The 15703-nt window shown below is 31.7% G+C and overlaps 1 protein-coding gene across 1 annotated transcript in view; it reads right to left on the reverse strand.

Moving 5' to 3' along the window:
• Positions 1–3803: 3803 nt before the first annotated feature.
• Positions 3804–15703, reverse strand: part of LOC132759285 (low-density lipoprotein receptor-related protein 4-like) — a gene marked incomplete at its 5' end in the record, with an annotated part of 45463 nt that continues 33563 nt past the window's right edge. Inside the window, 9 exon segments of the mRNA XM_060751031.1 lie at positions 3804–6052; positions 6480–6644; positions 7094–7229; positions 8406–8570; positions 10004–10216; positions 10595–10726; positions 11763–11884; positions 12676–12844; positions 14021–14151. Coding sequence (XP_060607014.1) covers positions 5950–6052; positions 6480–6644; positions 7094–7229; positions 8406–8570; positions 10004–10216; positions 10595–10726; positions 11763–11884; positions 12676–12844; positions 14021–14151 — 1336 coding nt within the window.

Here is a 15703-nt window from a genome sequence, read left to right on the forward strand (position 1 = left end):
ATATCAACTCAACATAAAGCAAAAACTCAAACCTGATTCTATAGTGAATCTTGGCTAAATGTTGTGTTGAATTTTAAACCTAGCCATGTGACTTCAATGTCGACTTAATGTTGTGTTGAAATTTAAACCTGATCTTGTAGTAAAGCTTTAATCTCGACTGAATGTTGTGTTGATATTTAAACCTAACCATGTAACTTCATGTCGACTTAATGTTGAGTTGACATTTAAACCTGATTCTGTAGTGAAGCTTTAAACTCGGCTAAATGTTGTGTTGATATTTACTCCTAACCATTAACTTCAATATCGACTTAATGTTGAGTTGACATTTAAACCTAACAATGCAACTTCAATATCGACTTATTGTTGAGTTGACATTCAAACCTGATTTTGTAGTGATACTTTAATCTCTGCTGAATGGTGTGTTGATATTTAAACCTAACCATGTAACTTCAATATCGACTTAATGTTGTGTTGACATTTAAACCTGATTTTGTAGTGAAGCTTTAATCTCGGCTGAATGTTGTGTTGATATTTAAACCTAGCCTTGAAACTTCAATATCGACTTAATGAAGCCTAAAGATTGATTATAGTTCTAATTGATATCCATAGCCGACTCTGTAAAATTATTGAAATATCCACCTAATTTAAAAAAGACTCATTTGAAACCTTCAATTTCGGCTTTATGTTGAGTTAATATTTAAACCTTATTCTGTAAGCGTATGTGTTATTTATACAAAAATGGTATGAAAGTATTTCGGAACAAACACATATCAGTTATCATCTTATATAAGTAGGAAATGTCCCAAATGTTACAATTGGTACAACACCGTTGACTTCATATTTAATAATTGTATATATATTCAGTGAACCATCCGCAGCGTACTCAATGATATAATTTTTTTTTTTTCGTTGCTATTTTAGTTTGTGTTTTTAGAACATCGCTGGTTATATACTAAAAAAAGTAGAGATATACACGACATGTACGTATTCATCCGTGCATGGTAGGTATTGTGGCGTACTGATTATACGGTCAATGTACACATTAATTTTTAATATATTTTCGGTAAGTTCCGTGACATGTACGCAGTAAGATGTGATTGTGATTGTGTAAGCATTATCGCGCGATATGGTAAACTACCGGTTTATAATTTCCAAGCGCCCTACATGTTGTGAGTTCGAGACCACGTAGGTTCTTATTTTTTCTTACTTATAATTTCAACATTATTGAAGTTATGATTGTTTTTATGTCGTTTGTTTTGTTTTAGTATGTGTTGCGCTTATTTTGGTAAAGTCTATACTCTTTTTAATTACCATGATTTAAGAATTAAAAATACAATACAATTCAAGCCAAAACAATGTTTCAAAGTTGCTTCATGTCCGTGCAGACAATTATGTAAGCACTTGTATTTAAATTTTCATTAACATATATGCTGCAAAAATCAAGAAAGAGTAGGTCAAAAACGATGGCAAAATTAGGGATCGAACCATAGCCCTGTCATATACCATGCAATCACTTTTAAAACCGACTGCACTATTGCAGATGTAACAACGACCATTACAATAAGCTGGTGTGATCTATATGCTCCATAATAATTCTCGTAAACTTAAACCGAAGTGGGATCGAATATTTAAATGAATTTGCTAAAATGTATTCATATTTGACAGGTCAATGTGATCAGACTATACTAATTTATCTTGTTTACTTGTTTTGATGTGTTTATGCACGGTTAAACATTTTGGTGATGAAGCGACAGGCTGTTACCGATGCTACCTGTTTCTTGGAAGTCAAATCCCCTTTCCTTTAAAGCCAATTACTGTCAAGTGTGTATGTGATCTTATCAACTGCAACCATTATTGTTATTAATCATACGTATTCAAAATGGCTGTACCAGTTGCAACCTGTCTATAACCGAAAACAAGCAACTTTTAGTTCCGATCACTGTATCATTTATTGAAAGCCGACATATTCATCTTGTATCACCTTTTGCATGACAAGAAACTTTTTTCATATTGAGCTAAACTTTTTTCTATCGATGTGAGCTTATCTTTTTTCTACAATGTATCAAAGTGAGGTATCTTTCCTCTATCAATGAGACGTAATCTTGTTTTATTAATGTACAGTATCTTTTTTTTTCTATCGTTCTGAGCTAAACCTTTTTCTATCAATGTGTGGTTATCTTTTTTCTATTGTTTGGAGCTAATATTTTTTTCTATCGAAGTGAGGCAAACATTTTTCTATCAATGTGAGGTATCATTTTTCTATTGTCCTTAGCTAATCTTTTTTCTATCAATGTGACATATCCTTTTTTCTATCGTTCTGAGGTAATCTTTTTTTTTATCAATGTGTTGTAATCTCTTTATTATCGTTGTGAGCTAATCTTTTTCATATAAATGTGAGCTATCTTTTTTCTATTAATGAGAGGTAATATAATCCTACTTTGTGAGGTATCTTTTTTCCATCAATTTGAGGTAAATTTCTTTCTATCGTTCTGAGCTAATTTTTTTTCTATCGATGTGTGGTAATCCTTTTTTTCCTTCGAAGTGAGGCAACCTTTTTTCTATCGTCATGAGCTAATTTCTGTTGTATCAATGTGCGGTAATCTTTTTTCTATTAATGAGAGGTAATATATTTCTATCATTGTGAGGTATCTTTTTTCCATCAATTTGAGGTAAATTTCTTTCTATCGTTCTGAGCTATTTTTTTTCTATCGATGTGTGGTAATCCTTTTTTCCTTCGAAGTGAGGCAACCTTTTTTCTATCGTTCTGAGCTAATTTCTGTTGTATCAATGTGCGGTAATCTTTTTTCTATCAATATGAGGCAACCCTTCTTCTATCAATGTCAAGAATCTTATTTCTATCGTTTTTAGCAAATCTTTTTTCTATCAATGTGTGGTAATCTTTTTTCTATCGAAGTGAGGCATCCTTTTTTCTATCGTTCTGAGCTAATTTCTTTTCTGTCAATGTGCGGTAATCTGTTTTCTATCAATATGAGGTAATCCATTTTCTATCTTCCTGTGATAATCTTTATTCTATCAATGTGTGCTAATCTTTTTTCTATCGAAGTGAGGCAACATTTTTTCTATCGTTCTGAGCTAATTTCTTTTCTGTCAATGTGCGGTTATCTTTTTTCTATCAATATGAGGTAATCCTTTTTCTATCGTCCTGTGCTAATCTTTATTCTATCAATGTGTGTTAATCTTTTTTTTCTATCGAAGTGAGGCAACATTTTTTCTATCAATATGATGTATCTTTTTTCTATCGTTCTGAACTATTTTTTTCTCTCTTTCAATTGGAGGTTATCTTTTAAATGTTGTTTAATCTTTTTTCTATCGAATTGAGGCAACCTTCTTTCTATCAATGCGAGGTATCTTTTTTTCTATTGTTCTGAGCTTATCATTTTTCTATCAATGTGAGGTATCATTTTTCTATCGTTTTGAGCTTATCAATGTATGCTACTCTTTTTTCTTTCGTTCTGAGCTAACATTTTTTCTATCAATGAGAGTTAATCTTTTTTCTATCAATTTGAGGTAATCTTTTTTCTATCGTTCTGAGCTAATATTTTCTCTATCAATGTGAGGTAATCTTTTTCTATCAATGTGAGGCAATTTTTGTCTATCATTCTGAGCTAATCCTTTTTCTATCATACTGAGCTTAACTTTTTTCTATCATACTAAGCTAATCCTGAACTAAACCCTTTTTCTATAATACTGAGCTACCAAACTTAGCTTACCCTTTTCTTATCAAAGTGAGCTAATCATTATTCTATCATTTATCGTACGGAAACAAGGAGAAATTTACTCTGTGAATATTAATAGCTTTAATAGAATTTAAAAGGTTTTGTATAATTATTTAACAAACACAATACAACAAAGCATCAATGACAATACATGATATAATTTTCAAAACAAAAACAGTTTCAAACAAGACCTGCAGATAAACACACAAACAAATAATAAAATCAAATAATAATAATAACAGAGATATTCAGTAAATCGCAACTTTCATAAATTGACATTTTTATAAAAGATGAAATAACAGTTTTGTTCTGTTAAGTTCAAGTACAATTTATTTAAAATCATACCTGAGAAAAATGTACTAATATTTTAGGAAAAGTGTAAAGACTCAAAATTCTAGTATTAATTTACATGTTATGTGCGATATTAATGAATTTTTAACTACATTTCACTACTAGCTATTTTTGCATATTTTGAACTCTTGATGGTAAATTTACATGGGTTGTAAGTGCTTTTGGAAGCGTGCTGCTTTAAGTTTGATTGTGAAAGAAGCTATAAGATTATTAACACACCATTCAAATCCGTTCCTTAAATCAACCTGTAACAAAAAATGTGTGTTAAATTTTCTTGCTCCTTATTGATTTGAATTTACGCCACGCAATAGGTTCTTTCTTAATCTTACCATGTTCCTGATAAATTTCTTAAATAGCATTGTTCAAAGATCATATAACCTGTCAAAATTATCATCTATTAGTATTTGTAACAAATGTATAATACAGCTGACATTTTTTTTTTATTTATTTGAAGTTAAAAAATGATAAATTTACAGTAGCTATCAATATTGATAATATATATATAACGGCACTATTATCCAATGAAAACCGACGTTACAGAGCGTACAGTATTTCAAGCACGAGGCTTTAAGGAAAACAAAAGAATAAAACACATTCAAAAACAAGTGTGTTATTTTGCGTTATTTTGCATTATTTTGCGTTATTTTGCGTGAAGATACAAACGCAAAAAACGCAAGTGTACTTCACAGCACTGCACTGCATTGCACTGTAATATTATTTAAACAGGCTCCAGTATTATTTCCACATTAGATTCATTGAATTGCACCAACAACATGTAAAACATTTATGATGTTAACAATCATAATAAGCAATGTCATAGTAGATTCTTATTATAAACAACTATATCCAAAATAATAATAATAATAATAATAAACATACACTTAGAAACACATGCAACATATCCTCATGCGTATACACGTATAACCTGAAATATTGCATAAGTTCTAAAAATAGAAAACCAGCTCAATTGTGAAATCATCTTCCTTGAACTGACCCAATTCTGTACAATAAAGAATTTTATACAGGATAGCAAATAAAAACGAAAGTTAAAAAAGAACAATTATGAAAAAAATGTCTTAAAATGATAAACAATATGTTTAAAATAAACGCAGATCCAGGTCTTTTTGACCATGAAGAGTCGCACATTTTCGAAAAGGGATAAAGCATATTGAAGACATGGTTTGACATTTTACACGTTTTCCAGAGGGAAGTCATGAGCAAATATTTCGTTGATATGCGAGATTTTCGCTTTAAACGCTAAGTTGGGAGAAGTTTAATATGCAAGCCAAAGCCAAAGGTGGTAGTAGTGGACTTGACCTCCTACCTAACCCCACTCTGGATCCGCAAGGAGCAACTGCTGTTACATTATTATATGTGTTTCTAGGGAAAGGTATGTGTTTTGATTGAATAAGAGAAAGCACATTGTCACCATAAAGCAAAACAAACACACTGGTATAAATAATATATAACTTACAAAAACATCAAATGTTTATCAGAACAAAGTATATAAGCAATGTGATAAACTATAAAAAATACAATAAGACAATTATTTACAGCTGGAAAGTGGTTACATATACATAAGTTCACGTGCAACTGTTGGACAATTTATATATACCCGGCCAGCAAGTACATTCCCACAGTTGAGCAATTTACTTTATTTCACGTATTTTTTTCAGGTATAAGTCAGGAAGACAACCTTACTGAAGTGCTTTGTTACATACACCAAAACATATATGCGTCTTATAATCACCTTAAACACAGTTGACCAAATATATTCATAACATGTTCGATCTGGTACAGCAAGATCTATGTGCTAACATTCCAGTATCAATTGTTCATTTGTCTTTCATCACATTCCAGTTCAATTATCCTTTTGTCTTTGTTCTTTCATCCATGAGTCTAGTGTGAGAACCGCTGTATCGTGAGTGACATGCGAAACTTCCGGTAGTTTGTCTGCTACACCCCTGAATTGAAAAATTTATATTTCAAAATTCAAAACGTATAGTCCAACGGAAAAAATCAGAACCGACATAGTCCCTAGTCTTATAGATCTTAAACTGTTAAACGTTTTTTAATTATATGACCAAAAAAACATTTTAATTATTGATTTGCAATAGACAAGTAATAGATCATCATCATCATATGACCGTATACACGCTTAGTAAATTTCTTAGTAAATTTGGGCTACACTTTCATCATTATAAAGAAAATAGAACCTGAATGATGTATTTTCTTTTGGCTAGATTGGCGACAGATTTGTTCATTGCACGTGACTTTCCCTGTTGATCTTGTTTACCAAGGTTTAGCCTTGTCAACTTGTCGACGGCTCTTATTCAGTCACCTCTTAACAAGTGTGTGATCTAAAGTAAAACATGAGCATAAAATACGTACCCTAGTTGAACATGACTTGGGTCTACAGTTGAATAAGGATGCTCATCAAGATTGGAAGTTGTAGACGGTTCAGTTGGAATATAACCTGGGTTTTCAATAGCAATACTACCGTCTTGACCGTTATGGAACTGCGCCGCACTAGATGTAGACTGCCGTTGTGTCCTTCTGCATAGTTACGTAATTGTATAAATATAATATAGATATATAAATGTACTTTTTGGTAAAAAATGAAATCGCTGCATACTAGTAGAATATTGATAGTATTTTAGAAACAATTGAAACATATTTTTCTGAATGGTATCAATTTCAAGTAAACTGCAACTCAACGCTTAAAATCCTTTTTTGACGTTGTTTGTATACACCTTCAGATTGTTGTTAATAGATTGCATTGAAGAGATTGAAAAGAAATCTTAACAAACTTATTAACAGCTACTTTAATTGTTTTATGCCAAGAAGTTTATAAATACTTTAACGATTGTAGATTATAGTAACAGTAATACAAAAGTTAAGAAAATTTGGTATGGAAAAAATGAATAATTCTATCTTATCTAAGGCCAGTAAAAGTTATACCATATATACGAACATCTGTTATGAAATAGACATTTTAACCCTACCTCCTTCGAAGAAGAAAGAACACAACAATGACAACAAGGGCGATAATGATTACCACCAGAACCACGACAATGGCTGCAACCCCGCCTACTGGCACTCCACCAGACTGTGCTTGGGACACTGATACGGTTGCTGACTCTAAAGAATGATGATCAAAATACATTTGAGCCGCGCCATGACAATATCAACGTAATGCGTTTGCGACCAGTATGGATCCAGACCAGTCTGCGCATCCGCTGTTCGTTTACCATCTCTATTACAATTAGAGAAACTGATAGCGAACAGCATGGATCCTGATCAGACTGCGCGGATGCGCAGGCTGGTCTGGATCCATGCTGGTCGCAAACCCACTATGTTGGTTTTGTCATGACGCGGCTCATTTAAGTTTTGTCAAAATATTTATTAACTGATTTGGATCAAATATGTGGCGTTAGTGTATGTGAGATATTATTTCAGTATTGTATAAATAGAAAACATTATAAGAACTGACAATATCAATAAAAATGCTTTTTTTTATTGTTGCTTTAAAATGCTTTGCAAACTATATAATCGAGGGAGAAAAACATAACAGCCGCATATACAAGTATTTATTGGCAGTTTAAGACCGGTTATTTTCTTCTTTGTCTATAGTGACAAAATCACGAGGAGTGTTAGAATAAACTATTAATAACGTCTTTGAAATTAAGAAAAAATCTAGTAGATTTAATAACTGTTTTACTCTTCTTTGCTATGGAATTTACTAACATATTTCCATAACAGCACTGTACTGTAATACTTACAAAACGGACTTAAAGAATACGAGCTGTTAAAATGACATTATGCTTATTATTTTGCTGCAAAGTTGGGTTTAATTATCTATATTTTTTTAGAAAAGACAATTTTAATAGTAATTGGCCAATAATTGAAAATGAAAATTCCAGGATAAAATGTGATACTAGTAACTGCTTAAAATAAAAACGTTTGTCCCACTCCTTTTATTACTTGAATGTTATTGCTAAATTCCTAAGAATATTGAATATTGAAGGTCCAGTGTGTCACATAGGGTACTGTTTATTTTTGTGGAAAAGTATAACACCATCAACATTTATGGTGAAAATGCAGTGCAAAGTTATTTTGACTTAACGCGCACACTTACTATTTTTACGCTTGGGTGGGCATAATATCGCTTCATGTACACAACAGTGTAAGTGGTGACATAAAACGTTAATCATGTTATATTATGTTTAAATTTACTTAAACCGAAATAATAGTCTGAATGCCAACACATATAAAGCTATTAACAAAAGGAAATGTTATATATTCATAAATTTATACCCATGCATTTCTGTTTAGGAGACCAATTCAAATTATTGTCGCACAAGATCTTGTCTGTAGTCTTTTTATGTCCACTGTCACATTCAAAGCTACAGGCATCACCTGGTCTCATGCTGCACTTTCCGACAATTTTAATGTTTGATCCCGGGACTGGACAAACTAATTCTATAATAATAATAATAATAATAATAATCATAATAATAATAATAATCATCATCATCAGCAGCATCATCATCATCATAATAACTAAAACATTATCCTTGTTTTGATCTTTTTAAAAATAAACACGAAAACCTTAATTATTCATTAAAGCAGCATACCGGGACTGGACAAACTAATAATAATAATAATAATATAACTATGATAATAATTATCATCATCATCATGGTAACAAAGCACTTTAACTTTTATTACATACATGACTTATTATTTTGATCTATTTAAAAATAAAAATGAAAACCTTAATCATTTTTAAGCAGTTTACCTGCAGATTTACGTTAATTTTCATATAGAAAATGGAAAATGTATTCAAAAGTAAATATTGTAAAGTGAACAAAAAAGTACTTTTCACATTTACATTTTAAACAACACTTACAATCAACGTTTATTACAAAAAAGAAAAATTAAAAAAAAATGAAAACTGGGCCGAAATATGCAAGAAAAAGCCCTTACTGCGTCAGTCACACAGTAAAAATATGGTGATAAATACTGTAAAAATCAGCATTTAATCGCCCATAACATGTAAATCATTACTTGAATATTGAATTCTTGAATATTGAATCGTTTTACTTGTTTTAAAAATCTTAGCACATTTTTTCTTAATTCTTGAAATATTTTGGATTATCTTGAGGCATGTAGCTTTAATTATATTTTAAATTGTTTCGGTTTTATTAAAATTCTGTGATACTTCTGTCTATCTCTGATAATATGGGGCTATTATAAATATCGAGCACAATACTGAACGATATTGGATTGGTACACAACTGACAAACTAAATATGGGTTTTGAACCTTTGTACGACTCCAATAAAATTAGTATTTTATTCAATATTGTAAAATAAGTTCTTGATTTCACACCACCAATCTTTTAACATTATGACAGAAGTTTGTTACTTTTAGTACAATAATGATTCGATATGGACTTTGAAAATTGCAACTGGGCTTAGACGGAATACAAAGTGATTCAATACGGATTTTTTGGACTGAGAAAACGGGGCTTGGTTGAGTACGTTGGTTTTGTCATGGCGCGGCTCAAATGTTTCTCAAAATCTTAAACTGTATGCACTGTTGTGATATTGACTACGAGAAATATCTCGTGTGATTCAATGTCGAGATTAGTAATATACCAAACTGCATTTGATTTTTTTTCTGTAAAACAACAGTGTACCGCCTAACATTACTCACAACGTAGAGACATTGTTTAATACTGCTTTGATTGATTACCATGCATGTATATTTTCAAAGCAAAAAATACCTGCAATACAATTGAGAAGAATACTTTGCATAACATTGTTCAACATAGTGAGTTAAATCTAAGATATTTTTATGACTTTTTTAAAACTTTATTCTAAAAAACAATATTCATATTGTACGCATTACCTTTACAAAGCGGTTCAGTTTCCCTATCCCATCCGACATTTGTGCATTTAAGTATTAATTTTGAAGTTCTGGTAGGAATGTAAAATGCCGGACAACTGTATGAACAAGTGTCGTTCAGATAGCGATTGCACGTGCGGTTTATTACTACATCAATTGTTTCTTTACCACGTGTCGTTGGGATTTTCTGACTGATCACATCCGAACACTGGTATACTAATAAGACATAAATTTGCTTTTGTATTAGGCATTTCATTTTGTGTATACAATTTTATAATGTTAACTTTAATTAGGAGAAAATATCAAATTTCAATTCTCAAAGATTTACAAAAACTTATTTGTAAATCAAATTTTGTCATTTCTAGATAATGAAAATGACAAAATGTTTATCAAATTATTTTTTCATGCCATATAAAACGGAATTACATAAGCTTTAAGTTGAATTTCAAACGCATGTTAATAATTAAAGCAGACAGTGTCCATATTGTACAGTTTCGTAACAATAAAATAATTGTAAAAAAATTGTTTTGAGTTCTCAAAAGATAAAATAATGAATAGAACAAAGATCAAATAATTGATTTAAGAAAAGATTACTGTGTGAACAAGTCTTGCCGTCCATTTTAAGTTGCACGCCATCTTCACAAGAGCACGTTCTACCAGTTTCAGTTGGTAAACAAATAGTACTACAGTCTCCAAGACCTTTACGAGCTTTGCAAGCTTCATTGACTAAAATATAAAACAAAGATGTCAAATATTTTCAAAAAATAATACTATTTGTAGTTAGACCTAGTAGTTAACGCGTCGGACTGGTAATCTTAGGATTGATGGCCGCTTGTGTTCAAACACCGTCAGGGCAAGCCGTTGTTTCCGTTGGTAAGAAACTACACTCATTACTCAGTACTGGTTGGTTTTAGGAACGGATTCAAGAGTGTTTCAATAAGCTAAACGCTTCCAACGCAATCAAACTTGAATAAATTAATATAAACTAAACTAAACTAAAAAGTAGAAAGTTTTGCTTAAAATTACAATTACATGCATCTGCGAACAGGTTTAATTAAACTGAGCTTGCAGTATTTTCAGTTTTCCAAATTTGTGTGTCCTTATAGAATCCATTTTTTTTCTATTTTTTTTTTAGATAAGTATACTATATAAAGCAACAGCAAAAATCAAAATGCTAATGGTACGGTTTGAGTTTTCTTGTTCATGTGTGGAAGTGTTTAAAAACATGTTTATCTCCAAACCCCATAGCACCGGTATAAAAAATAATAAAGACTTAAATACATGTACATCACTGATGCATTTGGCAATATAATTATAAAACCAACAAGATCAATATCAAATGCGATCGAATGTCTGCCAATTCATTTCAATTGTAATAATTTCGGGTCATTCTTCTTGCTATATGAATAACATTTTGTTTTGAAATAACCCAGACTATTATAAAGTTATTTTTTAGATTTTTAAACGGAGAGGCCCGCCCTGTCCCTGTTTCTGTCTGGCTCCGTATTGGATGCATTTACGGTGATCCGATGTAGTCAGACGGTGCCCGGGACTGCGTCCTTTGCATGTCTCCCCCCCCCCCCTTGTTCACATTTATAATAATAATTTCTACTTATCTCGAGTCTCCCAACTTTTATTTCAATCATATATGTCACATTTAGTTATATTATTTTGTAATCATTCTTTTCAAGCTTATTTTCATTTGAAAATAACAAAATTAATATGATGTCTGTTGTTATTGATTAGATCAAGGAATACTCACTGGGTTGTATGTTTTTGCTGGTCTTTCTGTATAATACCATTGTATCAAGTTTTCCGAGGCTGGGGTTCTGTCCTACTATTTTGGTTACATTTGGTGCTTTTATATCTACACGAACTACATGGCTATAAAATAAAGGTATTTTTTCTTTAAAAAAAATGTTAAATTTTACATAGAGTTAACAATTTTATTAGTTCATCCCTAGTATAGGAGGTTCATATCGGATAAATATGGATATGGTTGCCAGAAAAATACAACTAAGAACGAAACAGGGTTCAAATGTCAGTAACAAAACATGAGTAAAATAACCAGTTTGTTAAATATTTCGAAAGGTATATTAGCTAAAAACGTTTTTTGGATTTAATAAACTTGTCTTAACAGAATACAATACAAGATAATAATTTATCAACTGTTTTCAGCTGATTTCTTGTCAGGATTTTTAAATCATGACTTTTATAGAATAAACATGGAAAATGTATATAAACTTCATGTTATATTTTGAAAAATATGTGTTAAAGTTGTTTCTATTGAATACATTATTTAAACATTTAAAGGACCTCCATTGAGGTACAAAAGCATAAAGACATAAAATTTGAATTTCTTACATAAAACATCTAGGACACATTAAAAACAGTAAAATATGCAGAAGATAATTACGTAATAAACTGAAAAAAAAATTGAAAATCGTCCTTTTGCGCTAGGAGAGAGCAAATGATCTGAAACATTGCACACAAGTTATGTATCTAGACCTACATCAATTGAACATTAATCTCAGAAAATTACATCCAGTCCCGTCATTTGGAAAAAGACAACATCAGTGGAGTCCCTTTAACTATCGTGGTGAAAAAACTCCTGTTTGAATATGATATGTCCCTTATAGAAAAAACCTAATTTAAATCGTATTATATATACATACTCTCGTAAATACGATGAATAGTAAAGAAATTCCCCGTCGGTGACAAGGTCTCTTATTTCTTCTGGCTTGTATGTACCAGTTCTATTTACTAATGTAACGCATTCCCTACCGTCAAAGTTACAACGTTGAACTGTATCGTTGGCGGCGTCCGACCAGTAAAGTGTGTTGTCTATAAAACGAAAACATATTTGAGCCGCGTCATGACAAAACCAACATAATGGTTTTGCGACCAACATGGATCCAGACCAGCCTGCGCATCCGCGCAGTCTGATCAGGATCCATGCTGTTCGCTATCGGTTTCTCTACTTGTTATAGAGTTTGTATGCGAACAGCATGGATCTAGATCAGACTGCGCGGATGCGCAGGCTGGTCTGGATCCATGCTGGTCGCAAAACCATTATGTTGGTTTTGTCATGACACGGCTCATTTGAAGGGATACTCAGGCAAATAAATGACAAAAATATTAAAATGATTTAAAGTACTCGAATCACGTTAAAATGACATTTTTTTTAAAACTCCCATCACGAATTTCTGTATAAATTCTATATATTTTTGGTTTGAAGCGTAAATATATCTAGACGCCGACAGAATCACCGAGTTATTTTTAAACAAGCCATGTGACTTGAACAAACCCTGATAGTTACAATAACAGATATTGTGGATATTGCATGATTGAAACAAGTCTAAGTCATTTATTTGATATGTTCTTTAACGCACATTATGCCTCAGAAATCCATATCATTTTGAATTCTTTAGAAAAGTCAAACATGTGTTTAAAATGTTTTAATAACGGATGTAGAGCGTGGTTGATGGTTAACAACTGAAAAGAAAAACCCATGAAATTACAGTAATGTTTCATAAAGGTAGCAAAATGTAAACAAAGTAGTATTTTTACTTCCATACAAAAAACTAATTTACTATATCTTTACCAATTGCCAACAAAGCAAAAGTAGCAAAAGCAGTAGTCCTTCTTTACGGCAATTAACTATTTTTTAAACCGTAACAAGATACTAAAAATTAAATGTTTTTAAGAATTGAAAATGATGGCATAAGTAAATTCTGGTCAACACTCATAAAAATTTGGTATCAAACAGTATTGAAAAACATTCGTTTCATCATATTAATCGCTTAAATTTCTTTAGGAACAAAACCACTGTGAATATACCACTTGACGCTAACTGGACCGTCATTGGCATAGTTTTTCCGCTCAATGCAGATCAAAAGAAAAAATTCACATGGTATAGGCACCGGAATAAAAAGGCCAAGTGAGCGAGCCTATAAAACTATAAATTCATCAAACACATGGACTTGGAGCATGTACAAGTATCATAAATCGTCAACTTACTAGTAAAGTCAATGGTTAACCCATCAGGCACGGTCACGTGATTACCGATGATTATCTTCCTTTCATTTGTCCCATCCATGTTAGCACGTGCTATATATGATACTGTGGCAACAATAGTATAAAACATCCAGCTGAAGAAAACGATCGAACACTTGATTTTTTACACAGACTATGATAAATCAATTTGTTCAAAATGACATCATACTTAACACAGAAAGAAACACACCTATACTGTTATTTTGCATTATTACCCCTCACCTTTTTCGTAATGTTAATTTCCCATAGGCCTATGGGAGTTATTCTTACTGTTAATGCAAGTGTACCACGTGACTACGAATTTTGTACTGTTACATAGGTAACAGTATTTTTTAACAGTATAAAATCTGGTCACGTGGTTTATTTTCTAAATAAAATGAAATAAAATGGCCGCCATTTTTTTCTCGATTCATTCTTATTTGCGACGATAGGGCATCGCCGAAGTAACTATTACACAGATAAAATTTAGTTCTTTGCACCCTAGAGTCCCTTTCGCGTATTAAATATCTTTTTGTTGAATAGTCAACAGGAAACATCCGTTTTCAACGGAAGTAATTGTAATGTAAATAGTTTTGTGTCAAACTGGAACATGCAGACATTTAAAGCATGCAACAAAGGATAATTTAACAATTCTAATCAGTGAAACGTTACAGATAGAGTTGGTGGACAGACATCTGTAGGATATCATCGTTATTTTCTAAACGCACTTTGTCAAAAACCATGCGAAGAATATTCTGGATGCAGAAGGATCAGATTTCACAGATCATAACATTATAAATGGGTTAGTGTTTTGTTTTCTGAATGAAACACAGCTTATTTTATGTTTATGACTGGTTTATATCATCACTTGCCTAAAGAATAAAAGAAAAACATTTTCTCAAGTAGGCCTACAGTGCAGTTAAAACTTGCAAGGTAAGGACAGTTTAGTTACTGCTTCTCTTGGCTTATTTTTGTTAGCAGTTCGATTCATAGGTAATCGGCGCGTTGATTGGTCACTACCCCGCACCCCCCTCCCCCCTCACCCCCACACTCACTCTACAGCCTCCTACCTCTCAAAACCATGTAAAATACAGTATTTTTCATTTGAAACATGTTTTAATATTTGGTTTATGCTTTTAATTCAATAACCTTCATTTCCTACAAAAAAAAAAAATTGATACATATATATTTAGTAAAGGTATGCAAACTCGCCGCTCAATTTTCAGCACTCATCTTAATATGAACTCCATAACTTCAACATTTTTTCACCAATTTTCAATATTTTGGTACCAAATGGTAGGGAATTGATTACTCTTAAAGGAATTAAAGTTGTCATTACAATCATTTCAAGTTATAAGAAGATATGTAATCTCGAAGTCACCGCAAGTGTAACTCGACAGTGATCTGACCGCTGGGTTTTCTTCAAAATTACCCGACTAAACGGCAGTTTATTCGAAATGAATGCATATTTCATTGTATTGCGCATATAAATATGATCAAATTATATTATTATTTGTAATAACTGTTCAATGAAAACATCTTATAAAACTATAACAAACCTTTTTTCCTATATGTTAAATTCCAAATTATAATGCAAGTAATAGTTCTACAGAGTGCTCTCCCCTTCATTTTTTGTACGGAGTATTTTCATTGGTCTAAGGTTTTTAT

The sequence above is a fragment of the Ruditapes philippinarum genome, unplaced genomic scaffold (assembly GCF_026571515.1).
Source record: "Ruditapes philippinarum isolate M1 unplaced genomic scaffold, ASM2657151v2 ctg6178_1_1_1_1, whole genome shotgun sequence".
Taxonomy (NCBI): domain Eukaryota; kingdom Metazoa; phylum Mollusca; class Bivalvia; order Venerida; family Veneridae; genus Ruditapes; species Ruditapes philippinarum.